This window comes from Pelodiscus sinensis, chromosome 1 (genome assembly GCF_049634645.1).
Source record: "Pelodiscus sinensis isolate JC-2024 chromosome 1, ASM4963464v1, whole genome shotgun sequence".
NCBI lineage: Eukaryota > Metazoa > Chordata > Testudines > Trionychidae > Pelodiscus > Pelodiscus sinensis.
This window is the reverse complement of record NC_134711.1, coordinates 235,253,853-235,279,238: the sequence shown is the minus strand read 5'-3', so window position 1 is coordinate 235,279,238 and position 25,386 is coordinate 235,253,853. Positions and strand designations below refer to the sequence as shown.

General features: G+C 43.8%; 1 protein-coding gene across 6 annotated transcripts in view; it reads right to left on the bottom strand.

The window, feature by feature from the left end:
- Nucleotides 1-25,386, bottom strand: part of LIMS1 (LIM zinc finger domain containing 1) — a 149,485-nt gene that overhangs the window by 79,426 nt on the left and 44,673 nt on the right. For 2 of the 6 annotated variants that reach the window (XM_025180380.2, XM_006114548.4), the window contains exon 1: nt 840-1,053. The exons of 3 other annotated variants lie outside the window; for them this stretch is intronic. In XM_025180380.2, coding sequence (XP_025036165.1) covers nt 840-946 — 107 coding nt within the window. In that variant the 5' untranslated portion in view covers nt 947-1,053. Of the gene's footprint in view, nt 1-839; nt 1,054-16,296; nt 16,563-25,386 lie in introns of those variants that run through there. One more of the 6 variants, XM_075917951.1, reaches the window with a different exon arrangement.

The window sequence follows — 25,386 nt, the reverse complement described above, 5'->3', positions numbered from 1 at the left end:
TCATTAGGAGATGGGAAGTACTTCCTCTCCAATGATGCTTTTGCCAGCATTTATGGAAGAATCCTTTTCTGAATAACATGACATTTGAACAGCCTGTTTTTCCATCTAGAAGATAAAAAGTTTGCATTTTTACTGGTCTGCAACTGCATTTTCTGAGGCTACAAACTATTACTCTTTCATGTTCCAAAAGTAGGCCACTAAAAATCTCATGTAATGTTTTAAAAGGAACTTCATATCGAGAAAATAAGATCATTAAAGGGCTTGCAGATTTTTTGTCACCTTTCCTTCATAAGGTCATGTCAAGTGGTTCTACTGCATTCTTTTGTCTAAGCCATTTCACAAAGAATCCCTATGAAAAGAAGCATGATTCAACAAGCTGCAGTAGACCACCTCAAACAAAGAAAAGCCCTACAGAATGACATCCAACGATCCCAAAGAAACTATGTAACTTTCCTTGGTTTTCATTAGAGAGCCCTGATGATTAACATTGGATTTTAATCCACACTGCAACAGGTAAGGTTGGGGAAGTTCATTACTAGTAAATTACCAATTGTAAAAAGTATTCTGGAAAGTTATAGACAGGTCATATTTGTCATATTTTAAAAAAGATTTATGCCATTGCCAAAAACTACACTATAACTGGTTCAAAGAGAAGACATCTGCTTCTTATTAGCCCTTTCTAGATTTATTCTGTCTTTTTGGGCTACTTTTACTGTGCACGTTTTACAATGACATTATTAGAACCTCAGTTTGTACTTAGTTTGCTATAATCATTTAAACATATCCCTGTTAACTAAAAAGGCACCATGCGCCTTTGTTAACCATTAACTTACACTCACCTTAGTTTCTCTTCATGTAACCCATGAAGTCCCAAACTATCAGGGCGATCCCGTCTCCTCCTGTACAGGCCAGAATATGATAGCTCTTTCAACTGTAATGCAGTCATATTTCTCTACCCACAAGGGTTTTTTAAAGTTTCTGTGGAGTAGTGCGGCTGCCAAGATGCCTGGAGAGAAAATGCTCAGCAGCGTGTCTGCACACCTGCATTCGTCAGAGTGATCAGCACAGGCAGTTGCTGTACTGCTTCCTGTTTCTCATAGGTACACACCCTTCAGAAAGGCACTACATTTCCTTTATCACTGAGTCTCACACCTATGGGATGCCTGCAGCAAGCCTACCAAGTTCCATGAAAGTTTCTTGGAAATTACAGCTTAAGTGCCCCATCATTGTAAACAAATTTACAATTTATTATGCAAGCAATTAATCTCTATGCCTTTTGGAATTAGCTAAAGATTTCCAGTAAAATCATGAGCAATTAGCTCTTCCCTACCATTATTTATAACAAAAGGAGACCCATTAGCACTATGAAAGCCAAAGTTACTCAAGCATATAAGCAAACCATAGAGTTGGAGGTTAATCCAATAAACTGAGCAGCAGAAAGAGGAAACAACTTCCACATCCAGCATTCAAACTATCTCTTACAAGCCTGGGTGCCTGACTAATGCTACCAATACAAAACACTTTTTCTCCAAAACTCTAAAAATTAAAACAAAACCCATCAATAATTTTCTGCTTTTAACTGTCAAAAGATCTGCCTCTCTGGAAATGGTCTATTTCCCAGTGGAGGCTGTAAAACATGAATGATATAGTTAAAAGTTTCCTGTAACACAGGAAAGTGACAACGATGGTTTTCCAAGCTGTATTTCTCATTTAAACTGGTAATAAAAAACCATATACTTGAATTTTAAAGTAGGTTTAAACAGACCTGATTTTTTAAAAATTGATTTTAATCTTGGCACAGGTTAATAGACTATAATCCAGTTTTTTTCCTAAAGGGAATTTATGCATGAACCTAATTCAGTTTTTTATTTTTTTTAAATTCAAGTCGGATAAAATGAAGTGAAGAAGCTAAAAAACCCCAAACCTCACTGACTACTTGCAAGACACTCTTTGACCTAGACGGGAAACACATGTCTATGTGGTATGATGCATAAGAGTGTCTGATTTGTAGTGGAACAAAGAGTAATTTCAAATCTCTACAATACAGATAAGTGGAAAGAATTCAAGCTTCAATTTTAAATATGCAGTATTGGATCTGTAGTTTCACATTATTAAATTCTGTTGAGTGTATTAGAAACAAGTATGGGAGTTTTATATCAATATTCTAGGAATAAGTCAGTATACTTTAGTATATCCTCTAAGATTTAAAAAAATCTTGTATAAAACAAAAAATACACATTTGATTTTAAAGTGCTGCTGTACATCTCCACGCACCTGGAAATCACAGCTGGAAAACTAGGAAAATTAAAACAGTTTGTAGTATTTACCTAAACATGCTGCATTCCAGTTTCAACTGGAATCTTCAGCTAAACCCCCAATACACAGCAGGATAATCTTAAACATAAATAAGCAACACCTCCCTAATGTTAGACATAAAATTAGACATCAGTAGTAGCTAATGTCTAGTTAATGCTGTTACAAATACCTGTTAAGCATGGTGCTGATGCATACAGATGAGTAGTTTTTATAAACTATTAGCAGCTTCCTACATTTTAAAGGATATTATCAGCACATGTCCAAACAATTTCTAACAACTATAATGTACTAAGTGAACCCAAAGGATATATGAAACAAAATACAGGACTATGTAGCACTTTAAAGACTAACAAGATGGTTTAAAGTGCTACGTAGTCCTGTATTTTGTTTCAGCTACACCAGACTAACACGGCTACATCTCTATCACTATTCTACATGCAAAGGATATATATGATTGTGATGGTCTCATCCCATGCTTTATTAAATTGGCTGATGAATATAAATGTGTGTAACTCCGAGATGCTTTGGACAAAATTCCTCATGTAACCTATCAATTTTAATATTATCATCTGCTGGATCTGTATATTCTATTTTTGTGCATGTATCATTCATGTATGGAAAGTCAGAAACATGAAGTATCAGACTATTTAGCGTTTTAAATGTGCTAATGAGAGCCATCCAGGGTGCTCCCCCCCAAGCCTTAACGACCCATAAACAGCCTTGTTTGTCCTGTAAGGCCAAAGGTGATTGAACTAGTAAGACATGTGACCAAACCACTAGGCACTGGGCTTCCATTTTGACCAGGTAGTTTTCCATGGAAGGGGGAATGAAAAGCAAAGGATTCCTGCCCCAGAGGAAAGACTATTTAAGAAAGGGGAAGTTATTGGGTCTTCGTCTTTGGCTGACCTGGAGAATGGCCTGGCATGCGAGGATACAAAGAGAACTGGAAACCCAAGTCAGAATAAAAGATAATCTTTGACTTGAAGGCTTGCCTGAAATAAGAACAGATTTTAAGGGCAAGAGCTCGTAAGCAGTAAGTTTTAGTGGATTAGAACTAGCTATGTGTTTTCTTTTCACTTTAATTTAACTTACTTTGATCTGTCTGTTTTCACTTGCAACCACTTAAATCCTATGGTTTGTATGTAATAAAAACACTTTTGTTTACTAACAAGCCCAGTGTATCAAACCGGGGGAGGGGAGAGAGCAACCAGTGTGCATATCCTTCTTTCATTGATAAAGAGGGCTTACCTAAATGAGCTTTCCTTGTATACAATATTTACCCAGAGAATATTTGGGGGTTTGATCCCTTTTGGGGGTTGGATTCCTGGGAGCTGTGCCCTAGAACTGCATCCTCCCAGAGCCGAAATGGTTCAGTGTCTGCATTGCTCTGCAGAGGGGACAGTATCCCCAACTCTGTGCGTTGTCTAGGGGAGATCAGAGTATCTGTTCCAGCAGGACAGAGTGGTGGGGAGCCTGAGAGAGCAAGAAGGCAGGGGTCAGTGGCATGATCTGTACACGGGAAAACAATCCTAAGGGGTCTTCTGTGACCACGCCCCATCACAATGATGTCATATTAAAAAGCTGTTTTGAATTAATAGAAATAAATTGATCTAGGATAGTTACTTGAGAAGTAACTAATAGGTTTTTTTCCCCAAAAAATACTTTGGTTTCTTTTGGTTTTTAACTTCGCATTTTTCTTTTAAATAAGTGGCTCAAAATCTCATGAAGAAAATGTCACAGCCCTTTTTCTTGCAAATGGATTCTGTTTAATTATCAAGAAAAACTGCTCAAATGCCTATCCTGTTAACTCATGGTTTTTTGTGTAAGGACTGCCAAGTGGTCACAGCTTAAAAGGCAGAAGCTCAAGGTACAATGTTAAGGCCCACAGATGCCCCAAACTGAAGTGGTTCTGAGATCAAATCAGTCACAGGACAGCAACGCATCACACTTTACAGCATAACTTAACAGATCTATACATGAACTTTGCAGACACCAATCTTTTAATAAAGAGGTGCTTGGCACCTATTCCTCCTTAAAGATACTAGTCGGCATTTTAAAACACTACAGCAGCACAACTTAACTGCTGTAGCACTTCACTTTAAGGATGTTAAATTGTGAGTAATTTACTAATCAAATAGTCAATGAATTTGACTATTTGATTAGTCGATAGGACACCTCTGTCTTTGAAGTGTAGCAACAGCCCTAGGGCTGCTGCTACACTTCAAAGGTGAAAGCACTGTGTGGAACCCAGGATCAGCTGGGGACTCCCCCACTAACCCCAGGCTCCACGCAGCATTGCTGCTGGTCTCAGGCTGCACGTGGCGTTTCAAAGTGGCAGAGCCACGTGGAGCCCGGGATCTGGTTCCAGGTTCCACACGGTGCTGCCACTTTGAAGTACCTCTTCTCTTACCCCCCTTGCTGCCTCTTTCTGATAGAGGCAGCAAGGGGGAGAGGGAAGCGACTAGAAGATTAGCTTGTCAGCTATCTGATAAACATTTACTTATCCGATAGTCAACTAGTCCTTCACATCCCTACTTCACTTAGGGAAAGGATTCACCCATCAGTAGGTAACCCTTGTTGGAATTATTAATATTTGGAATTATTAATATGGGAAATCAAAGACTAATTTAACCATATATTAATTTATTAAATCCAAATGGTATTTATGTAATTGCTCTAAAAGCCTAACTTATAAGCAATTCACTACATCAGAACAGTAACAAAACATTTATAAGCATTGGATCAAGATACTTACAAATGGGCTAATCACAAGCATATTTAGATATATGTAGATCAGCTCCTGCCTAGTCAGGCAGGTATTAGTAATGAACCCTGTAAGAGTTTACATTTTATATCTTTTAACAGACAAGCAATGTCATTGCCAGCTACTGACTTCAGCTAAAAAAAAATTGAAGAGAGTTCACCCGTACTTCCAGTCTTAATCAAGATAAGATTTACAATCTCTTCTCTCCCTAAAGCCCTTCCTTTTCTCCTTCTTGCTGTCCATGGTTTTCAGATTGCACCTCAGTTCACACAGGCGTCAACATTGGTGTGTGGGTTAGGAAGGACCTTGGTAGTTTTTAAGACAGATACTCCATGCAATTTCAAAACATCTGCAGTTACCCTATCAGGCAAAGGCCTTTTTTTTTTTAAACAAATTATGGTCTTTAGAAATTCTTTGTGACAAACACCCTTACTTCATTTATTTTAGCATTATAACATTATTTCCAAGGCCTTTGTTCTACTTCCTAGTCAGGGCCTTTCTTCACAACCCAAATACTGCCTTAATCAGATTAATTCAATTTAGGGTTTTTTTTTTTAATTTTAGAGTTATCCTACCTTCCATCACCCCAAAAGGCTGATGGAAGAATTCTTCCATTGGCCTAACACTGTCAACACCTGTTACATCAGCTTAACTCCACTGCTCAAGAATATGGATTTTTCACACCCCTGACCAGCCAGGTTATACCAATCTAATTTTCTAGTGTTGACCAAACCCAGGTTGTTTGCTATAGTTCTCCACCCCATCAAATCAACAACAGGTAATCCTCATGTGATCCCTCCCCTATCACCCACCTCCAGAGAAACAAAGGCTAGAGACCCCATTCCTTCTCATCCTGGCTAATAGCCATTGATGGACCGAATCTCCAGTAATCTATCTAGCTCTTTTTTGAATCCTGTTAAAGTTCTAGCCTTCACTGCATCCTCTTGCAAGGAGTTCCACAGGTTGACTGTGTGCTGAGTGAAGAAAAACTTCCTTCTGTTTGTTTTAAACCTGCTGTCTATTAATTTAATGTGGTGACCCTTAGTTCTTTTATTAGGGGAATAAGTAAATAACTTTTCCTTATTCACTTTTTCCACCAGTCATGATTTTATAGACCTCTATCATATCCTCCCTTAGTGTCCTCTTTTTTGTATGCTGAAAAGTACAAGTCTTTTTAGTCTCTCTTAATGTGAGATCGTTTGCCAGCTTCATTTATTAGCTGAGCTTCAGGAGGATCTAAGCTGATCTGATTTGAATGAAAAATGGCCTTTCATTAACGGAGTAAATTTGAGGATGTGCCAGAAACTTTTTAATCTGAAACATTATTTTTTCCCCTTTCTCATAGCACCTTGTTGAAGACTGCATGAAATGTGGGTGGTTCAATTTGAACCCATCATACCACTCAAAAACTGAAATACACTGGAGATAAGATGTGGAACCATACCTTACAGGGGACACTGCAGGAAATGTAGACACTCATCATGAGTTGCACAGATGTTCCCTAACCAAGGGAGAGCAAAATATGGCTGGGCCCACAGGCTGGATCTGACCTAACACTTCTGTCCAGGGCACAGTGCACTGGGTCACTCAGGCAGACTACCGTGGCTGCATGTCACAGCACCACACCACTCCCAGAAGCAGCCATCTGCAGTTGCCATGTTTGTGCACCCTTACGGCCAATGGGCGCTGTGGGGGAGCCTGGACAGCCTTGCCTTGACAATAAATGCTGATGTCTGCCTTCACCACAGTGCGGATCCCTACACAACAAACCCCAGGCCTGTCTCAAGTCTGGTGCACATAGCGCACAGGCATGGTTTGGAAAGGAGAAGCTTTGAGAGGCAGGAATGTTTTGCATAACAATGCAGATTAAGCGTGGTACAGCAAGACCACAGGACAAGCAACCTTGTACTGGAACTTCTGTTTCAGATCATCAAAAATTACAGATGCAGCCATAAAACTGTCAACTACGCACACAGCAGCAACATCCTGAGTAGCAGGATGTACTCCCAATAGGACACTGGGCATTTTAGGTATCTTACCCAATACACAATCAATTGGTAAATATTATTAGAACGACCAAGTCTCACCTTTGCTATAAAATGGGCTTAGTAAAAACAATCAATGGGAGGGAATGAGCAGGACTGACCCACAGGTCCTGCTCAATGAAACAAGAAGTAAATAGGCCTTTCATACCAGCGATCCAGTACATGGCGTTCTGACGCGTGGGAATCAAAAGAAACATGACCTCCTGCTTGGTACTGTAGGTAGCATACAGGTGAAGTGTAAGTGAACTAGGTTTTATTATTGTATTATAGTAGATCTTCTATTAATTGCTTTTTGCATTGCTTTGCGCTGTATTAATTGCTTTAGAATGTATAGTATTTAAGGTTTAAATTGTATAGTAATTGTGTTTCAGGCTTGTAAAACTTAAACAACTGTATTAACAGCTTAAAGCTTGCAATAAATAAGGGCTTAAGTCTCCCTGGAGTGTCCTGGTTTCCCTTGGATCTAAAATAAATCGAAACACACAACAGGAGCTGCGAGGATGATGCTGGGATAGTGCATGGAGATCTATTGCCTTCCTCCTCACCACTCCCCAGGGATGCACAGGCACATGGAAACAGCAACTGGCGACTTCCGAAAGAGATATGGAGCCATGGCAGGCAGGCAGCCTTCCTGAGTGCCCTGCTGCACCGCGGACCAGGAGCCACCTGTGGTAAGCACCTCCCAGTCAGAACCTACAACCTCACACCTCCTTCCACCCGCCAAACCTTCTGCCCTAGGTCAGAACCCCCTGCTGCACCCAAACCCCCTCCCAGGGCCCACACCCCTCACCCTTTTTCTGCACCACAACACTCTGCACGAGCCCTGAGTTCTCTCCTAGACTCTGCACCCCCTGCTGTATCCCAAATACCTTGCCTCATTCTGGAGTTCCGTTCTGTACCCAAACTCCCTCTCAGACCCCACACCTCCTCCATTATGTAGCCTGTGATGACTAACCAAATATAATACAATTATACATTTAGTGCATATGGTCTATTCTAGATTGCAACATACTATATTTAAATTTGAAGATTCATTTTTACTCCAATGAGACATTAGGCGTGGAATGTGTTGAAGAATCAGAATCACAAAGCTGTCTTTATCATTCAACTTCTTCTAAAGGAGAGAAAGCTAAAGGTGATCATGGGGGAACAAAGGATAACCTCGGCTTGCTTTCAGTAGTGATCAGGGAATGGAGAGAGAAATGCATCCATTCTTTACCTCTCTTCCTTTTCAAACTCTTCTTTAAAGGGCGGGGGGGGGGGGGGGGGGAGAGGGATGTGGGTTGGGCAGGGAGACAGAAAGCTCTCCTTGAAGCCAAGAAAATTAGGAGATTAAAACTGATTATTCTCTCTATTTTAAAAAAGAGAAGTACTTATCTAGAAAATGGTAACTATGGCACTAGGTTCTGAAAGAACAGGATAAATCTTTACAATGGAACAGTCAAGAAGAGGGAAGGATACAACAAAAGGGAAAAAAGGGCTGTGGTCCTCAAGTTCACTGTTACACCAGTGGCTGGTGACTGAATGGAGTTCCCTTAAGATACCCTATATATTAAGGAACCAGAGCCTGACAGAAATGGCCCTTGACTGATTGCCTGATGTGACCACATAAGAGTTTTCACAAGGGCTAAACTCCTAGAGTGCGATTTTGGTACTACTATAAAACTCAATGGCAAAATTCACTGACTTCAACAGGTTCAAAGTTCTACACCTGGTAACCGGCACAAGATGTTTTAGGAACAATAAAAGGTGTAGGGGGGGGGGGGGAGGAGGAAGAGTTTTCACAAAATGCAGACACAAAATGTAAGGACAGTTACTTATTTTGCAAAGTCAAATATTGAAGCTACAAAAAGCCGTATTTATGGTTGTCTGTGCAGCCTTAATTCTACTCCCTTCAGTTTGTTCAGTGAATAAGGAAACTATACTGTGTGATGTAATTAAACACTGTATCATAAATCATATGCAGAAAGAATGGAATTAGGGATGCATAAGCCAGTTTAAATTTGGTGTTGCCTCACTTTCCAACGCTTGACCTGGCAATCTAAATGATTTTTAATGTTTTTTAAAATGTCATTTCCTGCTGTATTTTTTAAAAAGGAAAAAAGTAACGGCCAAAGGTATTTGGTTGTCACTGCGCTTAGTGTTGCAATGCTTAACTTATTTAGGAGTCCATTTCATTTTTTAGAAGTGATTTAGAAGCCAGTCCTCATTGCTAAATCTCTGTTGAGAAAGGAACAGGCTCTGACGTCATGCTTACATTACAACCCTGAGTGCAGCAAGGCTTAAATACCTCTACAAATATTTGACCTGGGCCCAGCTTGTATAAGCCTACCAGTTCCCCAACTATACATCATCAGCACTCTGTGATCACTGAACCTTCAACACTGCAGCACAGATTGCTATCACTGGAACTACAAGTACTAACTACAAACACAGCAGGAAGCAGGAGAATGCTCTTATCTCAGAGTGGGGAAATGGCCTGCTCAATGCAGGAGGGCTTGCAGGGGTCCTGGCCGAGATCTCTCCTATCCCACCCCAAGTACTGGAAAAGTCCCTCCCACAGAAAAATGTGTGTTATTGGGCCCATGTGCCAGGCCTGAGGGAGTTTTTACTGGCCTAGCCCCTTCCCTGGCACTAGACCGCTACAGATGCTCAGGCATCCGAAACACAGTCTTTAGTGCTGTTACGTGGTGGTGGTATAAACCCAGGTTAGCATGTTCGTGCTCAGACGTTCTTTTAGCAAGCTGGCAAAATGTCCCTGAGGTATACGAAAGGCCCAAGGGAAATAATGATTTGAACAGTTTCTCTTACCTACACTAAAGAGTTTTGTCAACAAAAAAGGCAGATTTTCTCAACAAAACACAGGAGGTATACACGCTGCAATGCTACTTTTGGCAATAAAATAAACCACTTCAAGGAGAGGTTTCTGTGGCTACATTTTAGCAACAAAGTTTAACACCGGCACTAAGCAGGGTTAGGTCACTGTAAAGGACCTCGAAGAGATGTCCTACAATACCCATCCTGACCACTCTAGTCAGCAATTCAAACTCAGCTGCCCTTCACTAAGATAAACCAGCAGCCACACACACCCCTTTTAATGGCTCTTCCATTTCCTGTTTGCTCAGTGTAGAAACCTCACATGGCACGGTTCCAGCTGTCCATGGTGGCAAATGCTCTCCCTGGTTGGATTGTGGAGCTCAACTACAGTGCTGTTGGATCCGCTGAGAAAATCGTCTCTCCCCCCTCCCCCCAGCTTCCCCCAGCAGCAGGGAGCCCGCACTGGCACCACAGTTTTATGGCTCCCTGCAAAACTGCCAGCACCAGCTTCCTGCGGGGGGGCGGGAGGGGGAAGGAAAGGAGCCCCGAGCCTCCCCACTGGATTCAGCATGTGGGGAACAAGTGGAGCCAGAAATGGCTCTGCATACTGCTGTTTTCCTTCCCTTAGCTGGGGGAACAGTCTCACAGGGATGCGCTTTCTGGAGGATTCCCCTTTGGTCCCACTGGCCAAAATCCTGAGAATGGCAGCAGCAGGAGGCGGTATTACAATAGTGCCTGCGACGCAACGTGAAAGCAAGCAAATCTCCCCCCACCCCCTCATGCCCAGACCCCACACCTCCCCATTGACTCCCCACCCCGAGATCCCACACCCCCAGCCTGCTCCTGCACCCTCCCTTGCTCCTACCCCCTTCCTCCTGGCCAGACACCCTACTCCCAGCTTGCTCCTGCACCCTACCTCCCACCCAGACCTCACTCCCTCACCCCCCTCCTGAACCCTACCTCCCGCCCAGCTCCTTCACCCCATCCCTATCCCATTCACCTGAAGCCCCGCTGTGAGCCCCTAACACCCCCATAGCTCCAGCCCTCTGCCATAACACTCCTGCACTCCCCCACGCCCTAACCTTGTGCCCTGAGTCCATCATACATCCCAACCAAGAGTCCTGAACCCCCCACATCCTCAGTCCCCTGCCATAAGACTGACAGAAGACATCCTGAATGCGTACATGAAGCTAGATTTGACCCGTTACTATGTAAACTTGAAAGAAATGTGTGAAAAGATGCAGCAGCAGAAGTCCCATTAAATAAAGTCTGCGAGTACAGTGTTTCATTTATGCTATTATTAATCATTATGTCAATTATCAATAATATTAAGTTGTATATTTTCAGTCATGCAAATAAGCATTTTTAAAGAAGCCTTACTGAAGGCATAGAAAGAAACCATCCCAATGCGTAGCAAGAGAGGCAAACATGGTAGGAGACCGGATTGGCTTACAGGGGAAATCCTTGGTGAACTTAAGCACAAAAAGGAAGCTTACAAAAAGTGGAAACTTGGACAAATGACCAGGGAGGGGTTTAAATGTGTAGCTCAAGAATGCCGGGGGGGGGGTTATCAGGAAGGCGAAAGTGCCAATGGAATTGCAACTGGCTAAGGATGTGAAGGATAACAAGAAAGGTTTCTACAGGCATGTTAACAAGAAGACAGTGATCAGAGAGGGTGTGCGGCCCCTACTGGATGAAGGAGGTAACCTAATGACAGATGATGTGGGGAAAGCTGAAGTACTCAATGCTTTCTTTGCCTCTGTATTCACAGACAAGGTGGGTTCTCAGACTAATGCGCTAAGTGACACAAGATGGGATGAAGATGGACAGCCCTTGGTGGATAAAGAACAGGTTAGGAACAATTTAGAAAAGCTAAACGTACACAAATCCATGGGTCCAGACTTAGTGCATCCGAGGGTACTGAGGGAGTTGGCAAATGTCATTGAGGAGCCTTTGGCCATTATCTTTGAAAAGTCGTGGAGATCGGGAGAAATTCCGGATGACTGGAAAAAGGCAAATGTAGTGCCCATCTTCAAAAAGGGAAGAAGGACGATCCAGGGAGCTATAGGCCGGTCAGTCTTACATCAGTTCCTGGAAAAATCATGGAAGGAATCCTTAAGGAATCCATTTTGAGGCACTTGGAAGAGAGGAAAGTGATTAGGAATAGTCAGCATGGATTCACAAAGGGAATGTCGGGCCTGACCAATCTGATTAGCTTCTATGATGAGGTAACTGGCTCTGTGGACGTGGGAAGGTCAGTGGATGTGATATACCTTGACTTTAGCAAGGCTTTTGATACAGTCTCCCACAATATTCTTGCCAGCAAGTTAAGGGAATGTGGATTGGACAAATGGACAGTAAGATGGATAGAAAGATGGCTAGAAGGCCGGGCCCAGCAGGTGGTGATCAATGGCTCAATGTCAGGATGGCGGTCGGTTTCTAGCAGAGTGGCAGAACAAGGAGCAATGGTCTCAAGTTGTGGTGGGAGAGGTCCAGGTTGGATATCAGAAAAAACTATTCCACTAGGAGGGTAGTGAAGCACTGGAATGGGTTACCTAGGGAAGTAGTGGAGTCTCCATCCCTAGAGGTGTTTAAGTCTCAGCTTGACAAAGCCCTGGCCGGGTTGATTTAGTTGGGATTGGTCCTGCCTAGAGCAGGGGGCTGGACTTGATGACCTTCTGAGGTCTCTTCCAGCTCTATGGTTCTATGATTTTTATATAGTTCTTTGTTGACCACGTGTTCTGAATTTTGATGTAGTTTGGCTCTTTGGTTTGAAACGGTTGCCAATCCCTGCACTAGTCAATCTAAAAATGATTCCAACGATCAGTCACTACCACTAAATGTTAACAGTAGTATTTGTATATGATTGCCTCTCTCTCCAGGTCTCTGCTATGTAATTTACGTCTAAAAAACCACATAGCACAAGGGGTCCTCATTATAATCAGAACTTACATTGTATTTCTTTTATGAAAAATAAAGTTTTAGGAAGGGAAAAACATGAAAGAGTGCGTATCGCTTTCTTTCTCCTAATATTCAGTGGTGGGTCTGCATTCGGAGCAAAAAAAATTACAGGTCTACCTAATGCAGAAGTGGTGAGTGTTGTTGAAGAAATGGGGAGAGAGGAAAAGCAGATGAAACACTCTCCTTCCTCTCCCTCCTGCTCTTGGGCTGGTCTACTGGGCTTCTCGCATTTTAAACTACTTTAACCACTGCTTGCAATACTTTTCCACTAGCTGCTTCTGAGCTGCCTTTCCTGATGCAGTGGGGCTGACAACTCAGCACTACTTGTGTTGACTTTTTAAGTACTACTTAGTGTAAAGAGTCTTATTGAAAGCTTTAAAAGTGTTAACTAATAAATCAGTAAATTAACAAATAAAATACGGGAGTAGCCCAACAAAGCAGTGTGCACTAGGGATGTAAAAATGTGCTTAAAAATGTAGCTGTGCAACTGCTTAAAATCTTGCTGGTTACACACGCTGCAGGCTCCGCAGTATGTAGCTTATTAAATAAGCTTTATACTGCAGAGCCGGCAGCAAAGCCTCCCCAAGAGTGGGATCTACAAGGGCTGCTGGCTCCACTCTTAGGAAGGAGTCATCCCTGCCACAGCGAAGCCGTCTCCCTGGGAGCCGGACTGGCAAGGGCTGCTGGTCCCACTCCCCGGGCAGCCAGCACAAAACTTGTGATGGGATGACAGGACAGCCTACCATGGACAGGTGCTGCTCTGGCTGGAGCAGCCGCTGCCTGTGGCAGGAGGAATAGGACCAGGCCCGCTATGGAGAGGAGCTGCTCTGGCCATTCTGCCAGAGCAGCCCCTGGCTACAGTGGGCCCCATAGGGCTGGAACATACCCCTGTCTGGGAGGGAGGGGAGCTGCTCCAGCTCCTATGGGTTAACTGCAACCCTCACAGGTTAACCAGATACCCATTTACATCCCTAGTGTAGAGAGAGACATGCTATGCTACAGCTTATGGTCTGGTACTACATTTTAGTACTCCTACAATGTGCTTTACAGCATCTCCCCCTACTGGCCAAATTTAACCTTGGTTTTCATTCACCATCTCTTTTTCCAAACATGAGTTTAATTGTATTTTTACAATCAGAGGATGCTGTTATTCAACCTCTTCTCCCATGCAAAGGCAGAGTCTGTGAGATCATCATTTACTTTCAGGGTGTAGGCGCGGGCATAAGGTAGAGAGGCAGGGAAAAGTAAATAAATGGTTGAACATGCAGGGTGGGGCCATGACTAACAGGTAACAATGGTAGTCAATGAAAAATATCTAGTAGATGGACAAAATCTGCATGATACATGGAAAAACTCCTCACGCCATGGAATTAGTCAGATATATCCTGCCATTTATAATGAGATTTCTTATGAGCAACAAAAATGCTTAAAGACCTAGAAAACTCAAGATATGAGGGAAGGCTGAAAGAATTGGCCTTGTTTAGTTTGGAAAAGAGACAGCTGAGGGGACACATGATAGCAGTTTTCAGGTATCTAAAAGTATTACAAGGAAGAAGGAGAAAAATTGTTCTCCTTGACCTCTAATGATAGGACAAAAAGCAATGGGCTTAAATTGCGCCAAGACAGGTTTAAGTTGGACATTAGGGAAAACTTCCTCTGTCAGAGTGGCTTAACAGTAGAATAAGTTGCTTAAGGAGGTTGTAGAATCTCCGTCACTAGAGATATTTAAGAGCAAGTTAGACAGACATCTATCAAGGATGATCTAGATGGTGCTTGGTACTGCCATGAGAGCAGGGGACTGGACTTGATGATCTCTCGAGGTCCATTCCAGTTCCTAAAATCCTGTGAGGGTAAGTTGCCCAGTAAACTAAGACTAGAAAAGTATCAGAGAGGTAGCCATGTTAGTCTGAATCTGCAAAAGCAACGAGGAGTCCAGTGGCACCTTATAGACTAACAGATTTATTGGAGCATAAGCTTTTCGTGGGCAAAGACAAAAGCTTGCATCTGACGAAGTGGGTCTTTGCTCATGAAAGCTTATGCTCCAATAAATCTGTTAGTCTATAAGGGTATGTCTATACTTGCAGCCTAATTCGAAATAGGGCTGCAAATGTAGGCATTCGAAATTGCAAATCAAGGTCAGGATCTAAATATCCCACGCTTGATTTGCATGTTCCCGGCCCAGCACCTTTTTTTTTTTTTTTTTAATTGACAAGCCCGGAATAACTGCCCGCGTCAACATGCGGCAGTGAAACGGGCGTTCGAAATAAAGCCCTAGTTTAAAATACCTGTTAAACCTCATTGCAGGATTATTAAAAACAATGAAACAGAATGGTCATCTCGATGGTCAAAAATAAACCCCTTTTCTAAAGGAAAATGATCGTTTTAAACAATGATGGTCAGTAATTAGTTACGTTGAAATGCTTCTACCATAAGTGTGACAAAATCCGTGTTATTCTCACAGAATTTATGTTTCCAGGTCTCAGTTACATCTAAAAACATCACCTTTTCCCCCCATATTCCCTTATCTATACTTGCAGTTACATCATTAACACCAGTTAAGAAGGAATCCTCATCAGCAATAGGTAATTTTCCTTGGTGTATGTCGGTGGTTTTCAACCAGGGATACACATAAACCTAGGGGTGCACAAAGGTCTTTCAGGGGGTTCATCAACTCATCTACATTTTACATCAGGCAACATAAAAAGCACCAGTTGCAACAGTACAAACTCAAATTTCATTCAGACAATCACTGTTTATTCTGCTCTATACTATATACTGAAAGGTAAGCACAGCATTTATATTTCAATTGATTTATTTTATTAAAATGAGAAAGTAAGCAATTTTTCAGTAACCATGTCCTGTGACATGGGTTTATTTTTATGTCTGATTTTGTAAGCAGGTACTTTTTAAGTAAGATGAAATCTGAGGGGGGACAGGACCACATCATAAATCAGACTCCTGAGAGGTACAGAAATCAGGAAAGTTTGAGAACCACTGCTAAATGTGAATTCTTAGTACCATGAGACAGAACAGAGACAAAATATTTTCCATAAAAATACATAGAGAATAGTAGCAACTGGAACACAGGGACTATCAGAACAATTTTTAGATGAGTAAAAATGGAATAAATTATTATTCAAAGCTATGTGATCTGTGCCGTTAGGTTTTAACTGTTATAAAAGCCAGCAAACTGACATTAAGTTCCAAAATCCCCAATGTTTATGTTAGTTCCCATATATGGTTTCTGTTTATAACAAACTATTCAACCGGCTATATGATAGTATATCTGTATAAGGCATCAAGTTTGTAGCCTTGAAGAAAATTTAACGCATATGGATACAGAAAACAAATGCAGCCACTGAAAGATCAAAGCATTAAGAAGCAAGTACTTACATTGTGTAGACTTGCCAACAGAAGAATTGCACCAGTAATCTTTTCCATATATAGCTTTACCCTGAACAATCAGCTTATGCATATTTCTCTGGTGGTTATTACTGGTGGTAGTGATAAAAAACAATGTGACTTAGCAAACCACTTCCTACTTTTGTCCAGGAAAGCATCTCACAGAATAAACCAAGAGAGGGAAATCACTAAATTCCACACTCCAGCTCCCGCCATGGCAGAGAAGGAAGAAAAAAATTCCCCTTCAGAAAATAGAGTTAAATTCAAGTGCCCTCCCAATATTTTAAAACAACATAAACAAAAAGACCTACTGCAGTCTTGAAAGAAGAATTACACAATAAAGGGAGGAGATGAAGAAAGGAGAAACACATGGTAAGTTTTGTGTGCATCACCCAAGTGCCATACACTTAAACCAGTGGTCCCCAACCTTTTGAGGTTGTCGGGCGCCGGGGGCATGGCCGTTTGCCCGCCGGGCACCAGGAGGTGGGGACACTTGCGCGCCTGGGGGGGGCCCCCCCATAGCCGCATGCCTGGGGGCGGGGGCCCCCCCATAGCCCCGCGCCGCCGCTCCCCCCCCCCCGCAAGCGCCGCGCGCCCGGGACCGGCGCTTCCCCCCCTCTCCCCCTGCAAGCGCCACGCGCCCGGGGCCGGCGCTCCCCCCCCCCTGCAAGCGCCGCTCCCCCGCCCCCCCCCCGCACGCCCAGGCCCGACACTCCCCGCAAGCGCCGCACCATGTGCCCGGGGCCAGGCCAGCCCCGAGCACCTGGTGGGCGCATGCAAATGCCCCTGCGGGCGCCATGGCGCCCGTGGGCACCGTGTTGGAGACCACGGACTTAAACATACTGGGACAGACCCAGATTAGCTGGCTGCCGCACACTGATGGAGGGAAGACATGCTGGGGATTGGGTGAACCACTTTCTCTTCCCTGAGTATAAAAAACAAAAAAGCCCAAACATAATTGCAGCATAATCAGATAATCAGCATAACGGGCTACATTCCACATCCTAATGACATACAAAAAAACCCAATGGATACTTAAGAACAATTAGCACCTTCTCTTTCAGCTTCATGCAGCATGATTACACTAATTGACTATTTCTTCCCCCTTGTTTTCTTTTTTCCTTCTCCCTCACCCCCACCTCCATATTTATTTAGAAACTGGATGTTTAATAACTCCATTCATCTGAAGAAGTGGGTTGTACCACGAAAGCTCATGATTCCATTGACATGTGTTATTAGTCTCTAAGGTGCTGCAAGACTATTTGTTGTTTTTTAAGTTTTTCCAGTTACAGACTAACTCTGCTACCCTACTGAAGCTTTTGCAGTATAATCAGGCAGGCACCTAGGGTCTATTAGATCGTGCTAGAAGCCACAGGCTGATTAGACACCTGCAGCCAATTAAGACCTGTGGTGCAGCTTTAAAAGGTCTCCAGGGGGAAGGAGTGGAAGGGAACAGAGCAAAGGATAGGAAGTGCTGTGTGGGTGTGAGCCGAAGACCCAGGACCACGTACCAAAGGAAAGATACTAGGCGGGATTGTTTGGGCAAGTGGCCCAGGAAAAAGCTGCCAGATTGAGAGGCAGTAAACCTGCCTGTTGCCACTGCCTTGAGAAACCTAGGCTAGAACCTCGAGTAGTGGGTCGGCCCAGATTCCCCCCTATGTCCCCACAACATCTGAACCTCTGCCTTGAGAAGGGAGATCAGGACTCCAGAGGGGATTTTACCCCAAACTTATTAACTAGTTGGTGATGAGTATGGCTCAGTAGGCTGTGGCTCCTGCCTCTGGTAAAGAGAAAGAGGTTGAATGGAGGATCACAGTGAACCTCTGAGACTAACGCTATCCACCAGTAGTGTGAGACAAGCTGGAATAGCTGGAAAATAACTGGAGCTTTGTCATAATACACAATTATTTTAACAACGACTGCACGACATAAAAAAAAACTAACCATTGTAGTCACCATAGGTAGTAAACAAGAATAAGCAGATACCCAATCTTTGGCTGCTAGCAGGGCCATTGAATACAGAGCTTATCCATGTGTTGGAGCTAGGAAGCCCCTTTGCACTGTTCCCCTGGATGTTGACAAAGAAAGTATGGGATCCTTTTCCTTACCTTAAAGGAGGGAATCAGCTTCACTTTTTTCCCCACCTCATAGAAAACTCCTTCCTTTGCTGGCAAAACCACCATCCCCCTTCCTGGCAGCCTCATCAGTGGCAAAGGATACAGTGGTTACAGACACTGCACTACCTTCTCATTCGTGGGCTTTCACGTTGACAAGAGAGAGTGGGGGGATCTGGCATGAAAATGGGTGTTCTGTGGATAAACAGGGCACTACCTTCTCCATTTTAAAAAGATTTCTGAAAAATCCTGCATGCAACTTCAAAGGGATGGAGAGATTCTTTATTAGTAAGTGACAGAACCAATACTCTCAATAGTCAGAAAATGTACTTGCCTTTAGGATGCAATCAGAGCAATTCAGTTCTCTTTTAGGGATGTAAGCAAGTACTCGACTACCCAATAAGCATAAACTTATTGGGTAGCTGAGTGGAGCACTTGACTACAGGCAGTCCCCGGGTTACGTACAAGATAGGGACTGTAGGTTTGTTCTTAAGTTGAATCTGTATGTAAGTCGGAACTGGCGTCCAGATTCAGCCGCTGCTGAAACTGACCGCCAGTTCTGACTTACATACAGAATCAACTTAAGAACCCCAAGCGTCCCCAAGTCAGCTGCTGCTGAAACTGATCAGCAGCTGATTCCAGGAAGCCCGGGGCAGAGCAACTCTGCCTCAGGCTTCCTGTAGTCAGCGCTGGTCAGTTTCAGCAGCGGCTAAATCAGGACGCCTGGGGCAGAGCAGATGGGGTGCTGCTGGGTTGCTCCAGTAGCGCCGCTCCTCGGCACTACTGGACCAACCCAGCAGCACCCCATCTGCTCTGCCCCAGGCGTCCTGATTCAGCCACTGCTGAAACTGACCAGCAGCGGCTGAATCAGGACCAGAGCAGCTGGGGTGCTGCTGGGTTGGACCAGTAGCGCCCAAAGCGGCGCTGTGGGACCAACCGGCAGCACCCCAGCTGCTCTGCCACAGGCGTCCGGAGAAAAGCCTAGTCTGCTGGGGGGGAGGGGGCGTACTAGCCCAGACCAGGAAGACACGGGCGGCGGACCAGCAGACCAGGGAGACGGGGAGCAAAGCCTCTGAGGACGCCGGCAACGGGACAGCCGCGGGGCGTCTGGGCTGTCCCGCTGCCGGCTTCCCCCGCGGCTTTGCAAAGCCTCGGGGAAGCCAGCAGCGGAGCAGCCCAGGCGCGCCTGGGGTGCCCCGCTGCCCGAGCCCCCCCCTCGGCTTTGCAAAGCCTCGGGGAGGCCAGCAGCGGAGCAGCCCAGGCGCGCCTGGGCTGCCTCGCTGCCCGAGCCCACCTGCAGCTTTGCAAAGCCGCGGGGGGGCTCGGGCAGCGAGGCAGCCCAGGCACGCCTGGACTGCTCCACTGCCAGCTTCCCCGCGGCTTTGCAAAGCCGCAGGGGAGATGCGGGGCGGGGGGGGCCTCGGGCAGCCCAGGCGCCCCTGGGCTGCCCGAGCCCCTCCGCGGCTTTGCTCTGCGTCTTCCTGGTCTGCAGACCAGGGAGACGCAGAGAAAGCCCCAGAGTACACGGGCGGCAGGACCGCGAGGTCCCGCAGTCCGTGTACTCTGGGGCAGCCCCGTTCGTAACTGCGGATCCGACGTAAGTCGGATCCGCGTAAGTCGGGGACTGCCTGTACTTGCCTCCCCACCCCCCTTGCTGCCTCTGTATTAGAGGCAGCAATGGGGGGGAGAGAGGAGAACAGGAGCCAGTATTGGAGGGAGCCGGTTTAAAAGACAGACAGACAGACACACACAGCTGCCTGTATCAGCCCCTCTCTGCGGGGGTCCCAGCTGAGCTCTTACAAAGCAGAGGAGCAGCAGTCCCAGAGTGAGCCCGGACTGATTGGTTCCAGCTCACGCCCACGCGGGGAGCCACCTGCACTACAGCTCTGCATTTTAAATGCAATAAGAGCCCAGCGGCTCTTACTGCATTTAAAATGCAGAGCTGCAGTGGTCCAGAGCCAGCATAAGCCAGGATTGTTCAGTCCCGGCTTGAGCCAGCTCTGGGAGCTACTCCCCACTGTGTCTCTACAGAGCAGCCCTTATCGACTAATCGTGTAGCCAATACAAATTGTACCAACTATACAATTAGCCAAATAACAGCTCTTTAACATCCTTACTCTCTTTAGCAGTGCTGGAGCAGTGTACTCTTAGGCTATGTCTACACTGGTGGCTTCTTGCACAAGAACATCTTGTGCAAGCGTTCTTGTGCAAGAAGTCTTGCGCAAGAAAACTCTGATGGCCATTTTAGCCGTAGGGGTTTCTTGCACAAGAAATCCCTGCCAAGAGTCCACACTGCCCTCTTGCGCAAGTGCTCCTGCACAAGAAGGCTTACACCTGTTAAAAAAAAGAGCGTAGCTCTTGCGCAAGAAGCCCTCTCGTACCACGCCGTACTCTAAATTTCTTTGCGCAAGAGCAGGCGGGCAGTGTGGATGCTCTGTGGATTCTTGCGCAAAAACGGCCATACTTGCGCAAGAAGCCGCGAGCCACATAGCCATAGGGTTTGTCTACACTTAAAAGTTTAAAGCACAGCTGTGGCAGTACCACTGAGGCATCGCTTTAAACTGGAAGTGTGGCCACGGCACCAGTGCTGGAAGAGAGCTTTCCAGTGCTCTACGTAAACCACTCCTGCAAGGGGAGCACGGTAACCTGATTCACACTGCAGCTGTACAGAGCTATAACTTGCTGCGTCTGGGTGTGTGTGTGGGGGGGGGGGGGATATTTTTTCACATTCCTGAGCCAGAAAGTTCCAGTGCTGTAACATGCCAGTGTGGACTTAGCCTTAGACTACATCTACTTTGGACACTACTTGTGGTGGTGTGTAGGGTTAGTGTAGCTACAAGTTGCACAGCAAAGCAAGCTCTAGCCACGCTGCAGTGTGGAGCTAATCATGTTAGTGGAAGACTCTGGCAGGGGGAGAGGAGCAGTGGGGGAAAGGTTGGCTGCTGCTATTTTTAGCAGGATAGTGACCCACTGTTTTCATGCTGATGGAGCCTGTTACTGCTCATGTAGCTATACTCTGAAGTACCCACTTTTCACTGTGGGTTACCTGTACTTTTTACACAGCCAGAAATATAAACAAGGGCCTTCTTTTGGGGATACTACAATTAGCAGATTAGGGTGAAATCCATGGAGTTGTGGATGTGAAAGGCTCTTAGGGATTCTAGGCCAAAGGCTCTTAGGGATTCTGACTTCCATGGGGTTCTATGGGGCAGAATCTGGTTCCCAATTCAGATTTTAATACTAACAGTATAGCTAAAAATCCACACAACTCTACAGACATCTCTGTCAATACATCTGCTTTAAACCCAAAGTTTATTACCAGTGCTTTTGCCCAAGAAATGAGGAAGCGGATACAAATTTCACATTGCACAGCATCTGTGCAGACGTAGCTTACTTTTTTCTTTAAAAAAAAAAAAAGGTTTATGCTTTTTCTTTGAATTTGTGCCTGTGCTCTTTGAAATATTTTTAAAAGGCATATTCTCTTATGCACGGCAGCATAGCTTTACCACTTCAGCTGCGCCTCTCTGTATGGGAGAGAGTTCGCCTGCCGGCATAATTAAACCACCCCCAACAAGGGGTTCTAGCTATGTCTGCAGTTCTGTTGTTGAAACTTTGTTGGTTGAGGGGTGGGGGCAGTTTTTCACACCACTGACTGATGAAAGTTTTTCTGACAAAGTGCTAATGTAGACAAAGCCTTAGCTGTGAATATTCAACTCCCATTAATGTAAATTCACTACAGTACTACAAAACAATGAGTACAAAACTGGAGTTCTGATAGTGCTTTGAAAATACTGAGTAACAGCAGCTTGAAATCCCTACATTAGATTTTTTTCTAACTGTTTTAAAGCCTTTTATAACAACTTTTAGAACTTAACTAGTTTGGTCAATTAAAAAATGTAGAGGTAAGATTTTTACTGGAACACTCTGAATGACAACTATGTGTTTTCAAAGGTACCTTCTGAGTAATTTATTTATGGAAAAATGATAATCCTTCTGTCTACTTTATTCATGTTGAAATAGCTTTCCTAAAAGGAAGCTCTTTCTCTGAAGGAAAGAACTGCTAGTTAATTAATATGGTATTTATTGGGCCAAATTTAGACTATCAGATAAAACAGTCAGATTTTAATGAGATACCACCAAAGAGCGACATACAGCTTTGTGCAGAGGGCCAGTCCAGGACTTATGACAATGCTTCCATCCCATTCAGCTCTGTTTTAAAGCACGAGTCTTGGTCTGGCCCCCTGCACAGAACTGAATTCCTACATTAGACAATGCTAGGTTGACTTTTAACAAACAAACCTATTAAGCAATAACAGAAATGTTGTAATTATAGGATCTGTGACACTCAGCTGTGAGTAAGGGATTCAGTGAAGTCTGTTACAAAACTCTCTCCTGAAGGGCTTCCTTACAGAAGATCTGCAGTATAAAATTTATGCTCTGCTCTTCATATCAATATCTTGATTATGTTAATCACACATTCCACTGCTTCATAATAAACTTTTATTTTAGGTGCTTAGCATATTTTGCTCTCTCCTCCCCATAGTTGCTCCGTATCACAAATAGGACTGCTTTCTTGGTATCTCTATTTCTGTCTTCTTGCCACTTTAATTCACATATCAATGTCATTTTTCTTGTGGATAAGTTAACCATATTGTTATCAATACAAGCTGCCGCTTCCTGTACTGCACAGTACTTCCTCATATAATCTTTTTATTTCTCGCCTGCAACTGTGCTTCAGTTCTATCAAAACTTGTGCAATAGTCACACAACCGTTACCCTGCTGACAAAGTATATATTATAGCGGGACTACTTAACATGCTGCCTGTGGCCCATTTGTTTGCAGCTCGCAGTGTGGTTTGGGTTTACATGGGGCTCAACACGTGACCTGTGAGAGGGGTCCTTTGAACATGGGTTCAACAATGCTCCACAATTGCAAGCATGCTCCACAATGGCGAGTCATTATAATGGTCTTCTGTTGATATGCGTTTTAGTAGTTCAATTCCTGGACTGTCATTGTTCATTAAAAGTGCTGTCATATGGGTGGAAATCGGTAAATATTGCATTTTATTAATATCAGTGGAACTGACTTAAATGGGGCCTGCGTGTTGTGTAGTCTTGCCTTAATCTTTGTATTTGTGCCTGTCAGTGTGAAAGAAGCTATTTGCATCTATTTGTAAGTTTATGCAACCACACTTAAGTTGTAGCCCTCAGCATGTGCTGTAAGTATCATTGTGGCCCCCCAGGCTTCCAAAGTTGAGTAGCTTTATATTATAGCTTTGCTTCTTAGAAGAATAATGACTATACCCAACTAAGCAGTGCATTTTCTGATCATAGATAAAGCAAAGTCCTATAATCAAGATACAGGTTAAAAGACAAAAGAGACTGTTAGAAACTTGATGTGTTTAAATTTTACATATCATCAGCACTCCGATGGTTTCTACATATGTAGGAAGTCAAATAGCTTTTTGGCTCTGTCACTGCTAAGAAAACACAGATCAACTGCCATTAAAAAGGAACTAAGACACCAAACATAAGCCTTTACATTAGTATAATTGGAAGAAATTTAGAGTCACTTCTTAGTTACACAGCAAAACAATGTAATTGCATTTGGCAGTTTTGTCTGTATCAACATCTTCTCCAGAGATCTGTGCCAAAACTAAAACCACTGAGAAACACTACAAAGGGGAAGAGCAATAACAGTGATATCAGAGTTGTCATTTTCTAAGAAATCTAAGAAAGGCAGGTGCCAAACTCCAATTAAAAATATCAGCCCAGGTGTATTACATATATTGTATGTTACCCTTTAATCATCTTAAAAGCTCTCCTTTGAACTTGCTTCTGTTTATTAATATCTTTTCTGAAGATCATGGTGAATAACAATCTCCTACTGGAAATATTACCAAGACTTGGTAAAGAATTATCGTCTATTACAAAGAAAAACCTTGATAAAAATACTCCAAATTGGCACACCTCTTATCTCATCAATGTTCATGCACACATATGCCTCTGTCAGTCTGCCTCACCTTGCTAGTTCTCACTACAAACTCAAAAGAAGTGGCCTGTCATTCCATGCAAGAGACCCATCCTGCCCTATCTCCTAGAATAAGAAATCCTAGCCTGACTACTACCTCCACCACCATTTAGTCCCCAGCCAACATTTACTGTATGAACTAGTAGTCAAGCCTTACAAAGATAAAGACATTAGGATTGGCCAAAGTCCTAAGGAAGAAGGCAGAAAAACTGACTCCCAGGTTCAGCCACATTACTATGACAGGTCAATTGATAAATTGTAACTTTCTGTACTTTTTATGCTTTTCTATGAAAGATATTAAGATGATCTACCCGCCATTACTTTGTTGATTACTCAATGAGATTTAGGCTCCTAAGCACAATCATTTTTTAAAACAAGACTTAAGCACTTCAGAAACTGTATCCATTATCATTTCAGGATTTTTTATCCTAGTTATCTACAGGCTTGTGCTGTCTTTTCTCATTCATCAAAAGCAAAATAGCATCTCCACTAAGCCCGTCAGCTTTTGATTAGAAACTGACTGAACATATTTCAGAAAGTCACAGGAACTGAGCACTCTGTTTCTCAACAAATACAGGATATTTAATATCCACAATGAGTAATAAATCATGAGATTCTGACAGTGGGATTTCTTCATTTTTGCCAAGGCCTGTAGTAGAGCCCAGACATAATTTACCTCCCTTGATCTGTGGCTTTTACAAAATTAAGACAACTAAAACTTTCATCCAGGCCTGATGACTGGAAGAGGGGCAAAGGCGGTGGCTGCCCTAGAGCCCCGTGTTTCAAAGATGCCAGGGGCTCCCAGCCACAGCTGCTACCGTGGCATTGGATAGAGCCCTTAGCCCCTTTGAATTGTTGCTGAAGCGCTGCACCATGCTGGACCCTTTGCGTGGCTCTGAAGATTGGAGGGGTGCCCAGCGCCACACTCGGGGTGTC